Source organism: Alternaria atra (genome assembly GCF_907166805.1).
Source record: "Alternaria atra isolate CS162 genome assembly, contig: 12, whole genome shotgun sequence".
In the NCBI taxonomy this organism is placed as follows: Eukaryota; Fungi; Ascomycota; class Dothideomycetes; order Pleosporales; family Pleosporaceae; genus Alternaria; species Alternaria atra.
Window position 1 is genome coordinate 36,013 of NW_025091309.1, and position 12,400 is coordinate 48,412.

Below are 12,400 nucleotides of genomic sequence, written 5' to 3' on the forward strand. Positions count from 1 at the left end.
GCTCCGAGGGGTCCCCTGAAGGTTTTCGGTCGGAGGCTTCCCCTCAGAGGAGTCCTCGCCATTATCGCGACGGCCCTCGGCTCGTTGCGGTGAACACCTCAGGTGTCTCACGCTGGAGGAGTTCATCCTCTTGCGTGGTGGTTTCGCGTTGAGCCTGTTGCTCGGTCGCGGATTGATTGGCAACGCTGCGGTCCCGGTCTGGGGAGGTGTCGGTTGCCCGACGGGCAGCTTGCTTGCCTCGTGTATTGCGTAAAGAGCTCATCTTTTCGCGGCTTTGATAGGAACACTTGTAGCGAAGTGTTTAAAATAGAGTGAAAAGGATATCTTAACGACTGTCCGTCCAACAAGGAGTGAGAAGGATTCGAATTGTGAGGAGTAGTTGGGCAGGCACTAAGATATCGGTATAGGCTTGTATTGAGACGAATCCTTGAGGAGCTATCAAGCCTCAGAGGGATGATATATACCTACGTCACGTGATTGTGGCTGGTGTGATCCGACGGTGCCCCGAAGGGTTCCCGGTGGCTCACCAGTCTGTGGCTGGAATCCTGTGGTGATGGAACATCGTGACATGTTGCAAGTACGAGAAATTATGAAGTGTGTATGTCTTGTATTGTTCTAGCATCATAGCTCAGCTTATATGGAGGTCATCGCACGGCGTTATTAGTAATAAGGTTCATGTTCCCGACAGCGCTTTGCCTGCGACAGTTACTAATACAACAACGGTAGTATCTTCACATGTAACACGCATGCTTAGCGGCAGCTTCTTCTGCAGCTGCTAGTCAAACTTCTCACGTAAGAACAATGACCAGTAGAATTTAGGCGCTAGCACAATATCGGGCTCTGTATCCTTAGAGGTAAGCTTGTTGTTCAGCGTAACTTTCTATTCGATTGAGTAGTAAAGTCAGGATGGCGGATCTTCATCATGTATGTCATTCTCATTCCACTCATCCAGGGTGGATAGTTCCAGTCTAACTTCATGCGGTCTGGCACGGCTCACCCTGCGAGTATCCCCGTCTACACCTTCCACGATTGCTGCATGGCTTGCGGCACCGAGGAACGGGGAGTGGGACGCGAAAGGCTCGTCCCACATAGTCACCACGTCTCCGCTGCTCACGGAATGTATATCAGAGATCTGCGACTACTCGGGCGGCCCTAAGGGCTGGGGATGGGACGAGCGGGGAGCACTCCAGAGATTGCCACACACTCTCGGCAGCTTGAGCGACTAGGTTCGGAGATCTATTCGAGTGAGGTTGGTAACCTGTAATGGCTGTTGTGGCGTGGTTGGTTTTAGGAGTGCACTGAACAGGCATAACTATAGGGGAACTGCACTGTGTAGTGTTTCGGACGTATTGTATGCATAAGCTTCCGAGCGTAGCCACTCTATCAGTCTAGTGCCGAAGTAAGGCGATAGAGTTTGCCTTCTCCCGCCGCGCCAATCCACGCCCTATCGCCTGCGACCAATCACTCCTTCCACGTCTTTGAATCTGCATGCTAGCTTATTGTTGAGAAATTGTGCTTTTATCACACCTGGATATCTGTTTTAGATTCAGAGCAGTTCTGGATCTACCCCTATCGCCATCTTAGAGGCTCCCCTTCTCTAGAGGCACGGGCCGGTTTTCCTCCCTCCAGATTTTCTCGCCTTCACTTTTGAAAGCTGGAGGAAACATGCCATTAATCTTCCATAACCTCCTCTCTGTCTCGTCAATGTGAAATTCCCAGTCAAACCCCTTGTCTGCAATATGCGGCTTTAGAGCGGCATCGACTGCGTTGGCCACCTTCTTATAGGCTTCATCTTCATTGGGAAGAGTCACGGCGATGTGTTCGATCACCACCCGAATAAATGGTTTTTCTTTGCTGATTATCTTGCCACCAATTAATATGGTGTTTTCTGGCATCTTGATGAAGTTTGTGACCACGTAAAACGCCGGAAGGCCCACGCTCGTATAGATCTTGGTGATGTCGGCAGCGAGAAGTTCTTTCGATGTATCGTCTACGAAGGTACCATCTGGGTGGAAGATCAGCCAAAGAGGCATTATGGTGACGCCTTTGAATGTTGGGGAGATGGTCTTGAAGGAGATGAAAGCTCTGAAGGTAGGTTTGAAGCTGAGCTCGGTGGGCTGTACAACTCCGACGTGCAGTGCGGCCTTCTTATATCCGTCGTCACCAGTCTGCAGGGGTCTACTGCCATATCAGCGCAATAGTGAGATCAGTAATCATGTAAAACGATTGCCTTCCCTTCAAGTGTATAGATTACTCATCAGCCGAGCACGTATACGCTACAAGCTAGCTGATTACTATTTTAGAGTCTCGAATCAAACAAAGGCAGGCTGCCCAAACAAAAACCCGCAGGTATTGATTAGTGATAGTTTCATAACCCGTAAGTTGCTCAAGATCCTTAAGTTTTACTTTAAAAATAGCATTGTGTTTTATTATTGTAAGTAGATTGTGTGTATTCTGCTTAATCACCGAGAGGTCTGTAATCTAAGCTTATATACATAGAGTAGTGGGCTGATTGGTCGCTGGATAATCCACGTGACCATGCAAGGTACCCTGGGCTTACAATTATCTGCTATCGCACACGTCGCACAAGTGCTAGCCATGTAATATTAGAGCTTTGGACCTCTGAAGGATGCTTATCGCAAGCAGGTAGAGAAGCTATTCACAGGTAGCGTGAACGTAGAGTGACAGCTCCCAATCACGCCAAGCAATGCATGACTGAGAACGCCCCCGCTGAGAAAAAGACCCCACAGCACTAGACTCTACCGCAATCGGCCGCAAATAACGCATGCACCGAGGTACAACCGAGGATCCTTACTCTGGGCCTAGCCCATCACACACTATCCGTGCCGCGCTTAGTCAAGTTGACTTTACGTTAGCGCTGGCTTAGCTGTAAGAAATGGTTAAATACAAAGGTACCTATCATTAATGGGTGAAGGGATCGTTGGCAATAGCCAACAATCCTCCGAGAAACCCTGAATGAGTGACCATCAATCCCCTGATTTGCGAAACCGAAGGGATCGTTGGCATCTTAGGTTGCGGAGCGCTGCAACTGCACAGCCTTGTGCAACAAGATTTAGCGCGTCGATTGAGCCTGCTTTGAAGATGATCCGACTGTTGTGGAGGGAGATATGTGATGAATAGTGCTAGGGTGGTCGTGTTCGTTAGGGTTAGCCGTGCGCGCGGTATCGCGCCGATAAGGGTTAGGGTTATAGGGCCCAGCGCGTTAGGGTTAGATAGGGTTTGGGGTAAACACCAAAAAGCAACGTCAATCGACGTACGCCAAATGACCGTAGCAACACCGCACACCCAGTAGGATTGAATAAGTTCCAGTAGCACCCACATAGCATGTAGCGCATTCGTTAGTAGAACAGAGAGTAACAGCATAGAACAATTTCACGCCATATTTGTGTCACGGGGTCGGCAGGCAGGGAAGATAGGTGCACGTGATCAGTATATTCACTACGATATCGCTGACAGTACGGGGTCAGGCTAAGACAAGGACGTAGCTCAAGGAGCGTACGACAGGGCGCGTTCGCGCAGGAATTTCAGCGATCGCGCAGCTGCTCGCTTAGCAGCTTGGCGCGCTCTAATAGGCTATCTAGGTCAGCGCCGTGACAATTTGAGTATTTGCCCACACATCGCATTGCCGTATGCAAGCGTCACCAGCAAGGCATCGTGAAGTCCCAGTTAGAGGCCTATTTAAAGAAACGGCACCAAGAGTACGTTTAGGGGACACGGCTGAAGATCATACAGGTAGCAGCGGAGGAGACGTTGTTGCAGGAATGGGTTAATGATGCCGATCAGATTGTTTACCCTAGCCTAGAGGCCGCGCCATTGCCCTAAGATATATGACTTAATACAACGCTACAAGACTTCATTTATCAGCCAATAAGCAGCGTCAAAGCACAAAACCCTTGTCTAGCGCCTCGCCTCATCAAAATCCTCGGCTGCTCCCATCCTCATCAAGTCTCACCGAACAAACCTCAGCTTCTGCACATTCTAAGCTAGGGCTAAAGGCCCGAAAGGTAAGAACCGACATCCCGCCCTTATTGCGTCTTACGTTAGCCAGAGTCGCGTCGCGTCGCGTGTTGAATGGTAGTCGCGTCTTGTGTTATAGTGTCTACCAACCAGAGTTGCCAACAAGCAAGCTAATCAAGCTTTTGACGTCGGCTTGGCTTGAGGCTCGTTCTTGAAGCTTGGATATAGGCTTGGATTGCAAGCTTTTGGTGTTCTGGGCGGCTTGCTTGAAACTCGGCTTGAAGGCTTGATAGATTTGTGTACGATAGACCGCCCGCCTATACTAATTACATGTCGTCTTGATCCCAGTCGCATACGCCGTACAACGCGTCTATCTGGTGGTCAGATACTAGTTTTGTCGCCCCCGTTTTGCCCGTGCCAAAGCCAGCTTTCTGCCACCGTCGTACGCACTGTATTGCCGCCAGTAACTGGGGTGATATCGCCCGTCTTCGCGGCTCTAATAGATCACCGAGCTCACTAAACATGCGCTCACAGTCACAGCTTGAAGCTGGGGCCGATATGACGTCAATCGCGAGCTGGGCAAGTCGTGGGTAGCGATCGCGCTGTTGTATCCAGTATTGTATCGGGTTATTGGCGGCTTCTGAGCCTTTCTCCGCCCGCGGTTCCCATCGTTTCCATCGCTCGTATTCGTCTAGATTGTCAGCGCTGGCACTAGAGGTGGCCTTTGGATCGATAAGGCTGTCGATCGCGTCGTCAATATCGTTGGTAACGACCCGCGGCGGCCGAATAACGCGCTCAGAGCCCTTGTACTGAGCCCAGAGCGCGCGAAATGCGCTGTTGTTGGCCTCAAGCCACCCCGGCTTATCCGCCCAAGCTACCTCGCAGTAGGTCTTGTAGTATGGATGGAGCAGCGTTGCGGTATAGTACGCGGGCGAGTCGTCGAGCTTTGAGTAGTAGACGCTGGCTTTTGCCCACGCAGCGCGAAGGTTGATCGCGATATGATCTTCGGGGGCTTCGGCGTGCGCGTTATAGTCAACAGACTCGTAAGTTTTGATGCGCTGCTCGTAGTAAGCCAGTATGTATTCAAAGACTGGTATAACCTCTGCGATCGCCCCAAATCGGCCGCTTTTTCCGCGGCCTTCAAGACGCTTTGTTGCTAACTTAAGCGGCTTTAGTATATCAATATACTCATTAACAACACCCCAATCAGCAGCCGATAGCCCGCTGCATCTCATCCATATCGCGGCATCGGGCAGCTTGTTGCCGCAACTTGACGCGTACGTATCCTCACGTCGTACGCGAGTTATATAGTGGCTGGCGTACGCGTTAAGGGCAGCCTGGAGCTGTACAGCGCACCGAGTTTCTCAAGCGGAAGTTCAAGACCACCAAGGCCGTCGGCTCCTCCAGTGCTTCCATTCAATCCGATTCCCTCGCCCTTGCTCCGATCTCCCTGCCGCCTACGCCCTCGTCGAACCGCAATGAGTTCGAACCAATGAAACGGTCCAACAAGCGGCCGCGGACGGACGAGAATGTTGAGGGTTGAAGTTGACAAATGCGGCATCATTGTGTTTTCATTCACTTTGCATCGGTGACTTACAACGCTAAAAGTTCTCATTTAACAGAATGTGAAAATCCCGCGCTGAGCAGCAAGAATAAAGCGCCGGTAATCAAGGCGCCACATAAGAATAGCCGGGAGGGCATGCGGGTCAATCAGTTGGCTCAGCAGACGGACGGCTACGACCAACCCCCACGCTCTGCTCGCCCTGTAGAACTGCGCACTCGCTCCATCACTACCTGTCAGGGACGAGTTAACGGGGGCACGACTGTACCCTGAACATCGACGACTGTTGTTCTGAACGACTCTCGTATTACTCTCCCATTACTCTTTCAGAGTACAACAAGCCTGTGCCTTACGCCGAAACGAAGGAGTGCAACTTTTCGTGCGACGACAGGGTGGCCCGCCAGGAGTAGGTCAATCAAGTCGGCGCATTCTTGTGCCAACTTGATGTCGTTGGGCTTCCGCTGGTGTGTGAGCTCAATGATTATGTCCGCGCCCTGGTCTTTTAGTACGGGCACCAGTGCTTCCGCTGTCGCCGAGGCGGAGCGGAAGATGAGATTAGGCGGGAGCACATTGACGGTAGCAAGCCACTCCTGCTCGACAAGCCCGACCAGTCCGATTTTGACACCATTGATGTTGACCAAGGCCGTCTTCTTGCATCTACCTAGGGGCACGTCTTTCCCCAATGCGGGATCAAGCACGTTTGCGCACAACCAAGGGAAGTTGCACTTCTCGGCTAGCTTTTGAAAGTGCGGGACACCAAAGTCTAGCTCGTGATTCTGTGGACATGTTAGCTCTGTGAACTGACTCTAGTGAACATTGAGATGCACGATGTAAGCCTAGGACTACATCACATGCCTGCTCAGCAGGTATGACTAATGCGTCCGACTACTTAAGAGCTCGGATCACACACATGTACATACACAGAATAATACACTCATACATGAGACCCAACCCTAGTGCCACCCCATGCTTACAATGTCTGTTGGTGGTGAGGAGGAACGGGATGGATTGTCTCGCAGATCTTGAGGTATCTTCGCGTGTGCCTGCCCACTGCCTCGCCTGGAGCTGCCCTCTTAACTTCGACCCACGCCAAAGCGTCACGAACCCTCACAACGATCGCCTAGGTACTGGATGTTCATGCTTTGACATACCTGATATTGATGTTACTCGCAGGCTAATCTGACATGGCTTTTTTTCCTCTCAGCCGACTCTTCTCATTCGCTTCCCACCCGTAGTATCCGCCTTCCATCCACGAATACCATCCACCATCTGAGGACTCACACTACTCTACAAAATAATCGACCCATTGTTGCCAGAGATGAGTCCAATCTGCCCCGGTTGAACCGTTCCATTCTCCACAGCCGCAGCATGTCCGCGAGCCACCATTCCATAAACCGGCAAGTACTTGTCCAAGTACGGGAGCAACTCCTTAGCACCAGGGGTGTTGCGCCAGTCCCTCATCAGATCACACACAATGGAGAAGAGCGAGACGAGCTGCACACCCGCCTGTTGCATGCGTGCGTTTGCTGTGTCGCGCACAAGCTCCGTGTAAGTACCGCTGGCTTCGACGTTGGCGAAAACGGAGTAGCCCTCTGCGCGGAGGGAGAGGGCGAGGAAAGTGGTGCAGACGTCTGTGGTGATGCCGCCGACGATGATTTGGGTCTTGTTCGCGGCGCGGATAGCGGCCTTGAAGTCCTCGTTGTCCCAGGCGCTGGGTGTGTGTTAGCTGATTGCGCAGTGACGGACACTTGGAGTAGGTGGGTAGGAGGAAGAGCTGAGGACGATAAAGATGACTTACTTGACCTCGCCCTGACGCCTAATGAGAGGCGCGTCGGGATACATCTCCAACATTTCCTTGGGCAAAGGACCGTTGGGACCTTGGTCCGCAGACGTGCTCAGGATGACGGGGATATCGAAGACTTTGCCAATCTCTGCGTGGGCCATGATGTTCTGCTTGTAGAGGGTTGGGTCCCAGTCTCTAGCGAGTTGGAAAAGGCCGACTTGCAAGTCGAGAATCAGGAGAAGCTACATGGGACGTCAGATAGGAAGATGGGTTGGAGAGTGGGATAGTGACTTACTGCGTCGTCCTTGTCGATACGCTCCCATGGTACAGCTGAAGTATGTTAGTCTCTGGAAGACATGTCTGACTGGATAATCGTACCATCGCCGCGAACGGTGTTAAGAAGCGTGAGAGCCGCAAGGGCGATGGTATAACAAAACTTCATCGTAAAGATTGGCGATGTGATCGAGTAGTCAGGCTGTGCTACTGAAGTCGAAGAAGTATTGGATGGCGATGCGATGGTCTATTACTGAGAAGCAGTCCGAAGGTCTCTTTATACTTCTTCAGTCTTCGTCCTCATCTGCCTCTTTAGCTCCTATATCCTGCCCAAAGCCCGGTCAATGAATCTACGGCTCCATGCCCATGTCTCTTCGATATTGGCCCGCGAACCTAGTCTCGTACAGCGTGGTTCAAGGCGGAGTTAGGGTGGAGCTTGCGGTAAAGTTCCGCATCGCGCAACCTATACCGCTTCACCGCTCTAGTGCTAAATCTTAAAGCCGTCGACCTTGACAACCACGTGTAGTCCCAGAATGGTGGTTAATAAGCATCAGCTAGTGTGCAGTTGCGATAGCGTCGTGTTGCCCTGACAATGCATCTCGCTTAAGGCCGTTTGCATGCGGACTTGACAGGGAACCGCAGCTCCTCGGGTAAAAGTCAGGAAAACTTCTAGCTTTGATCAGCATTGTGTCATCGCGCCCTAATCGCAAGCATGTCGAAGTGTAGCAACGAACGTGGGCATTGAAGGATGTTTGTTCGAGGCGCGTTAGCCAGGAGTTAGAATCGTCGTCTGCGAGCCGGAGCTATTCTCGTAGCGTCCTCGCGTAACAGGTCGGAGATCGCCGACACTTGAGATGAGGCTAGAAACATCTACGCAGGGAGTGATTACCCGCTCTCTTTGGAATCGCTCGTCGGAGAGATGGAACCGAAGAAACTTTCAAAGGATTTCCTTGTCTCATTTTACGATAAAAGGCGGTAATGAAATGTTCTCCGGAAAAGCTGTCAAAGTGTGGGAAGTCGGACCCGTTGCAAACGGAACGGTTTTCATGCACAGCAACTGTCGAGGCCCTACGCGGCATTAGCATCCCGCCTTACGTGACCAGAAACCCGGTGTGCCGAAAAGAACCAACCAGATCGAGAGGATCGCAAATATTCCTACAGAACAGACTTGGGAACAATCAAGACACTAGCGGTTTTGTTTCCTAATTGAGGGTGGCACGGACTTTGGAGTAATCTGAGACATGCTTAATTAGGAAACAAAACCGCTAGTGTCTTGATTGTTCCCAAGTCTGCTACAGAACGACCTTTTCAAACAAAGCCCAACAGAGACGTTTCGTCTCTCAAGTTGAAGATGGGTTTGCCACATTATCTACATTATTGTAGCGGTTTTCAAAGCTTGAAATCTATCCATTTCGTCAGAAAAACCTAAAAATAATTTAGCGCTTGAACAAAAATTTAGTGGTATCTAAAAGGTGGATACTGCGACAAGCGAGTTCACCTGATCTTAGCTCGGTTACAATCTTCTAGACCCTTCTCCATCACATAACCCCAGGTACAATTGGACTTGTACGTCGTCTCTGTCATAGTCTTGAACCAGGCTCTAGCATTATTATCTAAGTCTGCCAGCGGAAAGCCTCAACCCATTTCATTGTCTTCAGTCGAACAGCGCGGGGCATCACCAATTTTTTTTTGTCGTCACTATATACATATACACATCATATACAATGCATTTTCCATCATCTAGCGACCAGTTGCCCGAGGTCACTCATATCTCCCCACACCAATCCACCATATCTGAAGTGCACGAGGACCTCTCCATAGTCCCTATCCTGAGCACGTTTCCCGTAAGTTCAAAGAAACTTATCCGGTTCTTTCATTTTAACCCCGCCAAGGTGTTCTCTCCATACGATCATTTCCCCGCACTCACACATCAGACCCTTTGTCTCCAAATCGGTGCGGGGGAGTCCGAGTCTTATCCCTGGCCAATAGATCAGTCGGATTTAGGCTCTGACTACAATAGCGTGTACTGTAGTCCACATCCACTGCCGCACGCTAAGCCTGTGTTCACACCTGCTCTTGGTTTTGCACCAGCTGAGAGAACGCACACCAATTCAGACGTAAGTATACACCCACAGCCTTCGATGAGTATGTATAATGACGATTATGAAGCGCCGACGGGCTCAGAATCGCGCAGCCCAGCGTGCGTTCCATCAGCGTAAAGAGATGCACACCCGCAACCTCGAAGCACAGGTCGCAACTTTAAGCGAAAACTACGCAAAGCTTGTTATATCCCACTCTAAACTCACTACCGCATACAAGGATCTTTGGAAAACTATGAAGATGTTGACACAAGACAATGATGCCGAGGACGAAGACGAGGGCGAGGAGGGAAAGGAGAGCAAGACCATTGCCCGGAGAATTATCAATTCAGATACGCTCCGAAACCTGCTGGAGAAATTACTCAGCGAGTTCAATGGCGCCAGAACAGCGAAGACAGAGATTTAGAAGCCCCGCTGTGCTACAGCGCGGGCCATGAATGTGTTATGGGCGGAAAGAGGCCTGCTAACGAGTATGCATTTGCTCCTATGTACAGAAGAAGGATAAGAAAAAGAAGAGTAGCGTCCTCCTCGTACGGTATTTATCCTCCGTACGCTAATACAAAGATAGATAAGCGGGAAGTTCTTTGGCGTAGCCTCTTGTGGTACTTAGGCGTAGCCCCTTACAGAATGGAGTAGTCTGAATTTCCTATCATTAATGGGCGACGGGATTAACGGCTATAGCCCTTAATCCCCCAAGAAACCCTATCCCAGGGCGCTATTTGGGATCAGCCCTAAGCTAGCCCATAGATAAGCTGGCCACCCGGGTAACCTGGCCACCCCACCAAAACGAGACACCTACACAAAACACGCTATATCTCTCAACAACGCTTTACAATTGCCATTAGCTACACATAGATTGAAGAGTTGCAGCTGCTGTAGCTGCTGCAGCCCTCTCTGTAGCCCTCTCTATAGTAGCTCTATCTCGCTAAGCTGCTGTAGCTGCCGATCTATGTATTGCCGCCATAATATCCTCAACTTCCGCAAAGCGTTGATTTAGGTCTACTTAGACGCGCTTGCGAGGGGCCTGAGGGAGAGCGATCTCTAGTTCAGCCTCAAGGCGTCTTTTCTCTGCTTCTAGCCCTGCTGCTCTCGTATTCGCACTTGCCAGCGCCTTGCCTGCTTTCTGTAGCAGAAGCCGAGTCTTGCGACCGAGATTTTCATGACTCTAGATGTCCTGCTGCGCAAGGTAGATATCGCGAGGGCCCTAGGGTGTAGAGAGGAAGGCCTCAATAGGTAATCGAGGTCGCTTTGGGCGTAGAGGTGTAGCTAGCTGCTGCGAGACTTACAATAAGCTAAGCACGTGATTAATATTAAATGGGCAGAGGCTAGCAGCTCGCCAGCTAGCTCAAATCACACGCTCTATAAAGCCTTCCTCTCTAGCTTAATAGTAGCAGGTAATAAAGCGCTCCTTCTTTACAGGCGCTGCGTCGTTAAGCGAGGCTAGGTCCTAGATCTGCTGGTAGTAACTTAACTTAATAACAGAGAATAGAGTAAGGTCTAGAGGCTGTAGGACGTGTAAGGAGTGCGCAGGTAGATAGAGGAGGTAGACCTTGTGCTGTTTGCAGAGCAGGAGGAAGTCTAGACTAATATGGCTGCTATAACCGTTAAGAATTAGGAGTCGGTATTAACTATCTGCTAGCGCTGTCTCAGGGAGAAATATACGCTGTAGCCACTTAAGACCTATCGCGTTTAAGGTCCATCTATTCTTAGACGTTGTATAGAGCCAGCTAGGTACTAATTTAGCTAGGAACTAGGTTGTCTGTAGGCTCTAGCTCTTAAAGATGACCGCGCAGCGTAGCTTCCGCCCTATCGCTAACACACACTTAATTATTAACACCTACTCGCGATTCTCTAGTAACTTAACGTCAGCCTTCTTCTTTAATGCTCTAGCAAGGACTCTAGTATTCGTACATACGCCTAGGGCGATCCCTGTCTCATCCATATTATATGTATTCTCTGCCTATATACTAAGGCGCTCTCGCGTCTGCTTATAGTGCTTAAGGAACGCACGTAGCTAATCTGGCGTAGCCGCCTCAACTCTCTAAGCGTTGATCTTCTAGCTAATAACTAAGGCGACGCGTAGCTAGCGCTTAATAAAGTAGGAGACCTAGAGCTTGCTGACAGGCTAAGCGTCGCTATTTATACGCAGGATTCGATTCGCTATTTCTCGCGCGCGCGCGTTGTGGTAGAGAATCTAGGGGAACTGCAGATTTGAAGGGCTATCGGGCTTGGAGATAACACGGAGAGTAGAAAAGGGACAGGAATGTCTGAACCCCGTTCAGACAACGAACACCACACATACAACACACACAATATACTCTACTTACTTGCATCGAGCACACGTTCCGATGGAGAACTACCAAAACACTCTACTACATATGGCGACCGATTAGAACTCAAACCTCACAACCTTTCTAGCCTTAGGAAAGCTGCGCGCTACTAAAAAAAAAAAAAAATACAGCGCATAAAACATACTCCGAAGGTTTCACAGAACATGTTGTTCTACAGCCTTGGATAGCGGAAAAAGACTACGGACAAAGCATGCAGAAGGTAAAAAGAGCGATTTATAGTAATGACATGATACAGCAAACAGAAGAGCTTTTAGCAGCGAAACACAGTACCTAAGGAACAGCAAAATACAAAGTGGGCGTACGGAAAAACCCCTAGAAAATTAGAGACACACAATTAAGGCACCGAGATATCCGC

General features: G+C 50.1%; 2 protein-coding genes across 2 annotated transcripts; one reads left to right on the plus strand and one right to left on the minus strand.

Moving 5' to 3' along the window:
• Positions 1 to 1,580: 1,580 nt before the first annotated feature.
• On the minus strand, positions 1,581 to 7,764 carry ALTATR162_LOCUS32 (uncharacterized protein; the record flags this gene model as incomplete). Its single annotated transcript, XM_043307625.1, has 6 exons — positions 1,581 to 2,168; positions 5,893 to 6,315; positions 6,935 to 7,250; positions 7,338 to 7,564; positions 7,618 to 7,652; positions 7,701 to 7,764. 6 exons carry the CDS (start codon positions 7,762 to 7,764, stop codon positions 1,581 to 1,583), a joined length of 1,653 nt encoding a protein of 550 aa, XP_043163560.1.
• Positions 7,765 to 9,319: 1,555 nt separating this feature from the next.
• On the plus strand, positions 9,320 to 10,100 carry ALTATR162_LOCUS33 (uncharacterized protein; the record flags this gene model as incomplete). Its single annotated transcript, XM_043307626.1, has 3 exons — positions 9,320 to 9,439; positions 9,488 to 9,712; positions 9,765 to 10,100. The coding sequence occupies 3 exons, from the start codon at positions 9,320 to 9,322 to the stop codon at positions 10,098 to 10,100; spliced, it is 681 nt and encodes a 226-aa protein (XP_043163561.1).
• Positions 10,101 to 12,400: the final 2,300 nt, after the last annotated feature.